This window comes from Nothoprocta perdicaria, unplaced genomic scaffold (genome assembly GCF_003342845.1).
Source record: "Nothoprocta perdicaria isolate Ctin4 unplaced genomic scaffold, notPer1 scaffold_77, whole genome shotgun sequence".
In the NCBI taxonomy this organism is placed as follows: domain Eukaryota; kingdom Metazoa; phylum Chordata; class Aves; order Tinamiformes; family Tinamidae; genus Nothoprocta; species Nothoprocta perdicaria.
In genome coordinates this window covers 133,519-143,464 of record NW_020456054.1, presented here as the reverse complement: position 1 = coordinate 143,464, position 9,946 = coordinate 133,519, and the positions used below count along the sequence as shown (strand labels likewise).

The window sequence follows — 9,946 nt, the reverse complement described above, 5'->3', positions numbered from 1 at the left end:
CACCACCCAGGCAGCTTGTGCTCGTGCGTGTCCCAAGCATCCCGAGCCAAGGCCCAACTCCCGCGCTCATCCAACCAGTAAATCCAGAAGAGGCGGCGCAGCCGCATGGAGCAGGAGCCTTTTCCAGGAAAGCGCTTGGCACGTCTCGGCACGCGCTGCTATCACGGGAAGCACGGCCGCCAAAAGCTGCAGATTTTTTTTTGCCACTGGGGATGGAAGTGTTAGAATCAGAGGAAAAAAGTTAAAATCAAGAGTGGAGCCTCACGCAGCCAGTGGAAGCCCCAAAATAAAAATCCCTGTGTTCTCCTCCTTGCCAAAGGAAAGAGACCCCAGGAAGCAGGGGCAGCTGGAATACGCTAGCCACAGGCTACCCAGGAACGCGGCTCCTGAGGGCAGCGGCGCACGGGCCGCTCCAGCAGAGCGTGGAGGCCACGGGCCGCGGCCCCAGCCGACCTGCCCCGGGCCGCACAGCCCCGACCCAGCTCCTCAGCCCTGCCCTCCCCCGGGAGCACCTGGCTAAACTCTACTCCTACCTGAATTATTAGATTAGCTACATTATCTCTATTAAAGCCACACATTCTCATTCCTGAAACTGCTCACCTGCTTTACAGGGAGACAGACCTCACCTGAAGGTCTCGAGCAAGTCAGATGCAGACCCTAATGCTGCCCAGCAAGTGTCATTCTGGAACCATCACCCAGCCTCCCCACCTCAACACCCCCATTTCGCCTGTTCCCCGCTTTGGGTGTGACTACAACAGGCAGTAGTCACTCTTCACACTCACCGAGCTAGACTACAACTAATCCTCAAGTTAAATCTTTATGAAGGTGGCTGAGGATTCTGTCTGAAGTGAAAAACGTGACAGGAGCGCAGCGCGGCTGGCTGAATCCCACACCATCCTGTTCCATGGAGGCACTGTGGCCTCCGCGCGGACGAGATCGGCATCGTACCTGGAGCCGGGCTGGCAACGGGGTCATCTCCCCGTGGCCACACACTGAAGCAGCTGCCAAGCCCTCGGATTCACACACACCCGACTAAGTCACGAGCAATAAACGGGACTGACGCCTCGCACCAAACGAAGGATGAAATTTAAACTCACTCGGGTGAGGGCCCGAGCGCTCCGCGTGAGTATCTGCATCGTGGGCAGGGGCCACTGTTTGCTGAGGACAGCAGTAAATATCGACCATAACCTGCATTTTCTAACCTTGGTCAAAAAAACAGCAGCTTCTGGGCCCTCGACACACCTTTTCAGCCCCAAAAGTACACACAGATACAGAAGGTTGTAACTTCTGTGGGTTGGTAACTATGTTTTTCATATATTAGCAACTACACATTTGAAGGTAAAATAATCCATGACCCTGTCTCCTTTTTACATCTAAAACATAACACATATATCCATATTTTTAAACTATAAGAAGTCTAGGAACAAAATAAACAGGAATATTACATCTCAGTCAGAGGAGTTATGGCAAAACAAACTAAACATGAGCATTTCAGTACTTTCCAAAATGTCTCATTAGCAAAATTCACTGCATTTTGTGGTTCTACCCCAAATTATAGCCTGAGCTAAATTACCGATCAAATTACAGCCTCTACAATTTACTATTCAAAGAAAGGCACAAGAGAATTTTTACAGAGCATTACAGAACTATTTAGGCAATGCTTTCAATTACATGTGTCTTGATGGCCATGTATATTATACATAGCWTAAAAAGACAAACAGGAGTTACAAAAACTAAAGAAGATTGTGGGCCCTCAAACCTCTGAAGTCTGGACCACTCTCATGGGAGAGCTCCATTTTAGCTGGAATTGGGCAGCACGAGACTCTTCAGTCTCAAATACTTCAGGTCTCTGCCACTTACAACTGTAGTAACTGCTTTTATTCCTGGGCGTTTTGTGCAGGATACAGTTTAGAAGCAGGTCATGAGCAGAGCTGGCAGCGGCTACCTGTGAGCTCACGGCAGGCTCCCAGTTTGGAGGTAATTCCAGCAGAAGCAGTTAKTGCACTGAGCCCAACACAACTGGAGCCCTTCTCCAAATTCCAGGGATCTGGGGTCTGCTGCCTCCTTTGCCATTTTGCCATAAAACAAAAACTTCTGCAATCTAAAAAGCCTGGGAGAGACCATGGATCAATAGCTTAGTAACTGTTTGCTCACCTGAGAAAAACTGGGAAATCTGCTCCACTGAATATTTATGTATTTTAAATAAAGTGGTATATATCATCACAGAAGATTAACAGTGATTCCTGTGCTGGAAAAAAATATAATCTTAATTTAAGAGACTCTCCTGCCACTATTGCCTTAGCCCAGAAGGCACAGTGCTTCCTCCCTCGTGCAAGATACCTCCTCTTTTCCAATAAAGCCAAGCCAGGCTCTTGTCAGATGAAAACCAGAACATTCAACACTCCTTAGCAGAATTATCAGTTTTTTTTTTTTTTCCCCTCCACATCAGTTGAAACTTAAGGACAYTCTTGCCCCAAAGCCACACAAACTGACACGGTTCCATAGGGCCCTGCCTCGTGGCCAGCGGTGTCGGCACCAACTGAGCGGCCTTCAGCCCAACAACTCAAGTGCTCCAAGTCTCCCACTCCAAACTCCCTCCTCCCATAACTATCATCTCTGCTACACTTTGAAAAGATAACGTTTATTAATTTAAAAGAAGAGATTGTTATGCTACTGTAATAGGAAAAGCTTAACTTTTGGAAGAAAAAGTTATATAAAATCCCTTTTAAGTGTCTATTCCTAAGAACTTGTGAGGAAGCAGTTTTGATCTTTCACAGAAGGGTGCCCCTATARCCATCTTCTGGTGCTATTTCAGTTAGAACTTGAGCTTTCTGAAGATAGACATTTCTCTGTAGACATACACACGTATCTTAAGCTGCTTTTGTTTAACTTTTATTTACTTGGACACATATGCTAAGCTTTTGGAATGGGAGAAATAGGAAAGAGAAGGGTGGGTGGGAGGCCACCATGGCCAACACCACAGACTTTCCGCGGGCTCCCGATGAGGACAAAGAAGATGACCCTGCTCTGGGGGGCTCTCCTCTGTGCTGCCCTGTGTCCTGCTGTGGGACAGCGGCTCCGTCTCCCCTCAGCTCCAGGGGCTGCTCGCCCAGCCCAGCCCCTGCTGCTGCTTTCCGTTGTGCTGGTCCGTGACAGGACCCTCCACCTCCAGCACACGGCCCAGGAGACGAGGGCAGAGAACTGGCCCCATCTCCTCCTCAGGCAAGAAAATCACTGCTGTGGAGGCAGCCATCACAGCTACGTAAAATACACAGGAAAAAAGCTCAAAAGGCAGAGACCTTTAAAGTAGCTGCACTTGCTCAAAAAGGAGTAAACCAAAAGGCAACGAATGAGAACATGAGCTCTGTGGTCAGACTCTGTCACCCCCTCCACTAGARCGTGGGAGAGTCAGAGGCATGGCACAAGTTTTATGAATACGCATCTTGTTGACAGCTCCATGGAGATTCACAACCCACTGACAGCAGAGGCCTGGGTGATCATTCATCCTGTATGATCAAAGGAAGAGAGTTTCACAGAATCCCAGAATGGTTGAGGTTGGAAGGGACCTCTAGAGGTCATCTAGTCCAACTCCCCCRTATATGCAGGGACACCCAGAGCACGGGGCACAGGGYGGCMTCCAGGTGGGTTTGGAGACCTCCAGAGAAGGAGACTCCACAGCCTCCCTGGGCAGCCTGTGCCAGGGCTCTGGCACCCTCACAGTGAAGAAGTCCCTCCTCACATGCAGATGAAGCTGCCTGTGTTGCAGCTTACACCCATTGCTCCTTGTCCTGTCACTGGCCACCWCCGAGAAGAGTTTAACCCCTTCCTCCCTACATTCACCCTTCAGGTATTTATACATGTTAATCAGATCCCCTTCCTCTTCTCCAGAGGAAACAGGCCCAACTTAATCTTTCCTTGTACGACAGATGCTCCATTCCCTTAATCATCTTTGTCGCTCTCTGCTGGATCCTCTCGAGAAGCTCCACATCCCTCTTGTCCTGGGGAGCCCAGAACTGCTCCCAATGCTCCAGGTGCGGCCTCACCAGAGCTGAGKAGAGGGGCAGGATCCCCTCCCTTGACCTGCTGGCAACACTGCTCCTGATGCAGCCAGGAGCCCACTGGCCTTCTTGGCCACGAGGGCACTGCTGMCTCATGGTTAACTTGGTGTCAACCAGGACTCCCAGGTCCCTCTCTGCAGAGCTGCTCTCCAGCAGGTCAACCCCTATTCTGTCCTGGTGCCTGGGGTTATTTCTCCTCACGTGCAGGACCCTGCACTTGTCCTTGTTTGGAGAATGCCCTTCAAGGTCTTGATCACTTTATCACTCTYAATAAACTTATCCTCCCCTAACTGTTCTGCTGCAGATGTCAGGGGTCGTGAGGTTCCACAGGGCAACAGCCATTTCCTTAGAAGGACAGACACATTCCTGAAATAGTGTGCAATAATGGTAAAGTCTAATGACAAACACACCTTTATAAGTGTCAACCCTTATGCCCTCTGTCCCCAATTCCAAGGCCCACGTGTTCCCAGCAGCTGGAGCTGAGCTCCCAGGCCCTGACCTGGACAAGGCAGAGCACAGCCAGATGCAGCAATGGCTCTGCCCGGGATTTCCTACYCCACATGAAGATGGGGTGTGAAGATATCCTCATCACAGGTGTCCTCCATGAGCAGCTTGCAGTGACAGGACCAGCCCCATCCAGTTCAGCTGGTGACAGCACTCAGAGCACGTGCGGAGACGATGGAGCTTGAGGAGCAGCAGCCCAACAAGTCTCAAAAACCATCAGGGCTTTTAGCTGCACATGAGACACCCTGCAGGGGTGACAACATGTTGTCACTACTTGCAAGAGAGCACAACCGCACAGCACGTCCCAGGGCGGGCTGCAGCCGAGGGAGAGACCTGCAGCACAGCCTTCTCCAGGCCGACCTCAACACCACGTGCAGCAGGATGTCCAACCCACGCGGCCGACCTACCCACAGACTAGAGCAAAACTCCAGAGCAACAAGGGAGCAGGAGCTGCCTCAGCCAGGGAGCCGCTCCGGGGACACCAGTTACGCACTCGTGCAGACAGGGCTTCTGGACGTGGATGAAGATGAGCACCATGAACAGGAGAAGACACAGAGCATGTTCTTGGGCATGGATTAGGCTGGATCCCCTTCTGCTGCCAGCAGCATCCTTTCTGGAGAGGGAGCAAGGCAGCATGGCTTGCACATTGAGTAGCCTGGGAAGGCTGTCTGGACAAGCAGCATTAGGCTTTGCAGGTGACTGATACGCCTAAAACCAGGGTAACAGGATGACACACACTAGCTTGGCTGGGTGCAGACGAGGGACCATGGGATAATCACACTTGATGAAGAGCCTCGGTACTACTGATAAATGAAACAGCTGGTGGCAGCAATTTCACCAACGGGCAGGGATGTGCAGAGACTACGYAGGATTGTCCTGCAAATTTCCCACCACTGTAAGAAATAACTGTTGTTGAAACACCCAAGAGCTCTCACACTTTGCAGGAGGCACCTGCAAAACCCTCAAAACACTCCCTCCCCCTGCCCTTATTTGTAGGGCACAGTAAGGAACAGCACAACGTGACAGTGTCACCTGCCTTTTTTTTTTTTTTTTTTGAGTCTTTAGCCATAATCTTCCTCCAAGAGAGAGCATAGATTCTACGATGATGTTCAGTACATCATAGACATTCATTTTTACCACCTATTTAGGTTTTAAGTTTTCAAGTACAGCTATGATGATTCTCGAGGCCAGAGGGGACAGGATGAGGTGCACCAGGCACTGCTCATACGGGCTGGGTGGGAGAGGGCAGGATGTCTGCACAGGCTGCACTACGTTCAGCCACGTGCTGTTCTGCAGAACAGCTCCGTAACTGCACTCGGTCCTGCAGGGAACACATCTCCCCAGCATTTCTGCAGAAGGTAGATTTGATTTTCTTCTCAGCCACCGCYGCCTCCTCCTCTCATATACATGTAATAATTTAAGTTAGACTGAGATCAGTTTTCTAGTTTTTGTAAGCATCTTTGTAGCAAATAAATTGTGATCACTTGGTTTGCTTTTGAAAACTACATTCACATAAGAGAAGAATTTAAACTGTTTTATTACAGTAGTAGAAGAAACACAGGTCCCCTGCATCAAACCTTTGAAGGTCTTTGGAAACAGTTTGGGTAGCCTGTATGAGAACTGCAGCCAGTTTAACCTCTCCCACTGCTGTGCCCGGCTCCATTGTACTTTCTGTAGACAAACACACTGTGTCACAGGATCAAAGACCTCGGGAGTGAATGGAAAAAAATCAACACTGAATAATTATTTTTCCAGTCCYTCAGAGGTACTTTATTGTTCTCTATGGGTTATTTTCCAGTACTTTGTATAGCTTGTCCAAAAAAAAAAAAAAAAAGTCACTGGCTGGGAGCCTTTTCCCTTTGTACTGCCACAGACCAGTGGATCTTACCCCTCAGGAAGCSTTAAGTGCTTGTCTAGAACTGTAGCAGAACAGCTTAAGAGATACAAACAAAATAATTATCATGGAGTAATACCCTCTGCTTTGCTGGAATAAKAATGCTTTATATTGAGGACCTAATCCAAAAAGTTAAAGTAATTATCTTGGAATTAGGAGTGACGTGTTTTCAAAAAGGGGAAAGTGTTCCCATTGAACTACATCAAAAGGCTTCTGCACTACTGCTCCATCCACTTTCTTCAGGAAAGGAACTCTAGATCTCCAGCTTCCCAACTTGAGCTAGCAACAACATCAACAGTCTCACTATCAAGTAGCTTAAAGATGGGGGCAACACAAAGATCTGCAGATAACTGCACTCCACTGTCCAGCAGTTGTTAGGCCAAAACCTCAAAACTTCATGGCACTAAGTCACCGTTATTTTGCTAAAACCTATATTTGCATTAGCTAAACTAGCCCAAATATAGAACAAAACTTAAACTCACTCCACCAAGCTAAAGATCCAAGAGAATATAACCTGGGGATGAGTAGGAACAAATCTGCAAATTGTGAATTTTTTTGTTAGAGAGAATAAGAGCCCAGAAGAACTATCACCGTTAGCCTGACCACCCAGAGCAGAGACTATCAGATGGGGTCGATCTTTCTTCAATCAGTTCAGCGTTCTGGTTTATGGTATATTGTGCCGAGTTGGTGTATCAGGGAGAAACGCAAGAGGAGAAAACAGCTGCAGACCCATCTGACTTCCCAGATGAAAGTCACCACCTGAAACAGAGACTCCCCCCATCGTCCTCTCCAGAGAGGGTCATCATGAAGACAACATCCCCAAAGCGCCAGTGCAGCAACTTTGCTGAAGGGAGACAACCCAAACCACACAGAGGCCTTGTACTCCAGCAGACGGAAGGCTCTTCTGGCCAGGTGAAGCTGTACAAGCCTCCACAGAGCAGCACACACMCATGGAGCCTTGGAAATGGCACACAGAGGAGAACTACCACAGTTCTAGCAAGCGAACATCCCCTCAAGAGACTCATCTTCTTCACTACCTACTCTTCTTTGCTTTTTCTCAGAATTAACGCTCAGAATAAGTAACAGGAAGAAGTTTCTACAGGAGACAGAAGCCTAAGATGAAATCCCTTTCTTGTACAGACTTTTAAAGAAGTCTTCTCCACACACCCTGGGATGGCATGAATAAATAGCCTGCTCAAAATCAGTTAAGCTAAAGTGAGAAAGATAATACCAGCCTCAAACTCAACCCCAGTGTTTATATTTTAAGACCATGCCCCGTCTTGAAAACAAGCTGCGGGGATGGGAAAAAAGAGAGAGGGAATTAAAAAAAAAAAGGAGACACAAAGCCTTTCAGCATTCCTACTGGAGATCAAAAGAAAGACCAACATACTATTAAAATTCCTTCTTCAGYATGAGTGAAGTTTGCACTACCAATTACAGAAAAATTCAAGCTCTTAAAACAACAGATGTCTCTTCAACCTCCCAGTCTGCTGTCTCTTTATGGCTGTTAAATGGAATTAGACAATATTCCAAATAAATCCACAGTTCCACTGTCTTTACTGTGAACACCTGAACCTGATGATCCCGGTACTCTCTGCTCTTGCAGTGGCCTGTGCAAAGACTGGGCCGGTGCTGTTATTGATCATCAGAAAATTCCCTTCGACCAACCAACCAATCAATCAGCACTGATCAATTAGAAATGAAGGGAGGCAGACGAGCACACCCACACATTAAGCAGCTGAGGAGCGTCTACACAGCATCACAGCAGTGAGCTGCACAAGATTAGAGGCCAGGCTGTGGCAGTGACACATGAAGAATGGAGAAGGGACAGCCCAAACCCTGACAGCAAAGAGCTCCAAAGAGCCTCCGGTCAGTTGGCTGAGTAACCTGCTGCACAGACCGAGCCAGAATGGAAGAAAGAAGCAGCTACAGAACTTGCAACCACACCGTTTTCATCAACYGTGTGCAGTGAGCACAGATAGACCAGGAATTCCCTCAAGAAGAGGCTCCTTCCACGCGAGAGAAAAGCACTAGGCACAAGTTTGCAACAGTCTGGAAAACTAAGACCAAACAAAAGTGGCTCTGCAGCCTAACTGCTGTAACAGCAGCATGGCTGGAAGGCATAAATCCTGACAACAGCCGGCTCAACACCCGACAGCCGGCTCAACACCCACAGTTAAGCCACGTCGGGTAGGGACCAAGAGCCCAARAGCCAAGGACACATTCCAGACACACGATGATCGCAGGAGGCGGCATGAAGTTGGCACGGGGAAGCCTATRGGTTCCCTTCCACATCCAGGGCATACGGCTTATGCTCATGAACATGCTCACGTGCTCATCTTGTGACACCCAGTTCCACAGCTCCCCACGGGGAGACCCGGCRGGGGCCTGCGCTCCTGCAGCCACGGGCCAAGGTGGCAACCCTGGGAATACAGGAAAAAACAAAACAGGAAAAAAAAAACCCACTAAACAAACGTTTTGGCAACCGAACCAAAGCACACTGACCCTACATTTTCCAGGTGCGGTAAGTGTATATATATATATATATATATATATATATAAAAATATATGTGGGGCGTGTGTGTGTAATTCCAATGTTACTTTTAACTTTTCACCCATAAACATTTTAATTTTCCACTCACTTTTTGCACAACATAAGACAGAGCTTTTCAAGACTCGGGCTAAGAGGTTTCCCCTCCCCTTACCACTATAAAGCCATTACTAAAACTGGTTTAAAACTCGTTTTACAAGCCTCTCACCCAGAGACGCTCTCACCTCTGCGGCTATTATTACTGGCAAAGTCTTTCCACGAGGTGGCCTTTTCTCCAGGGAGCCGGATGCTAAAGCCAGGTTATGCAAAAGAAGCTTTTTTGCAAACAAACAGGAAAGTTTCCCTTGAAGTCGACAGAGAGTAGAAAGCAAAAAAACTCAGTGGAGAAGGAGAATAAAAGTGGAAAAATCTTGGAGTGGGGAATCTCGGGGGAAAAAAAAATCTTCGATAGATTTGGAAGAGAAGAGTTTGGGGATTTATCTTCAGGGGGGATTTATCCTTAGGGGGGATTTATCCTTAGTGGGCTGCACATAAGCCGAGAGCAGCAACAAAACGCAATTTCTGAGCAGTTTTTTGCAGCCCTTGTGCTCYGACAGGCCAAGGCAGCAGCAGTTTCCCAGCAAGCGAATTCCAAGCGCCGCTCCGCGCCCGATCCGGGCGCTTCCCGGGGCGGCGGCTCCCATGGCCTGTGCCTGCCCGCGCCGGGAGGATCCCGGGGGGCTCCCGCCCGCAGGGACTCACCTCCATGCGGAGCGCGGCCGTGTCCTGGTCGTAGTGCCCCATGATGTTGGGGAAGAAGGTCATGTTGTAGGGCATGGCGGCGCAGCGCGCCACGGCCACGGGCTCGCACGTGAAGAGGCTGTGGCCGCGCGCGCCGGCCAGCAGCGCCCCGCACGCGGCCAGCAGCGCCCGCAGCGCCATGGCCGCCCTCAGCGCGCC

General features: G+C 49.0%; 1 protein-coding gene across 1 annotated transcript in view; it reads right to left on the bottom strand.

Annotated features, from left to right (window-relative positions):
* The window catches only part of FZD6 (frizzled class receptor 6), a 22,743-nt gene extending 12,815 nt beyond the window's left edge, over positions 1-9,928 (bottom strand). The window contains exon 1 of the mRNA XM_026051578.1: positions 9,749-9,928. Coding sequence (XP_025907363.1) covers positions 9,749-9,928 — 180 coding nt within the window. The remainder of the gene's footprint in view (positions 1-9,748) is intronic.
* Positions 9,929-9,946: the final 18 nt, after the last annotated feature.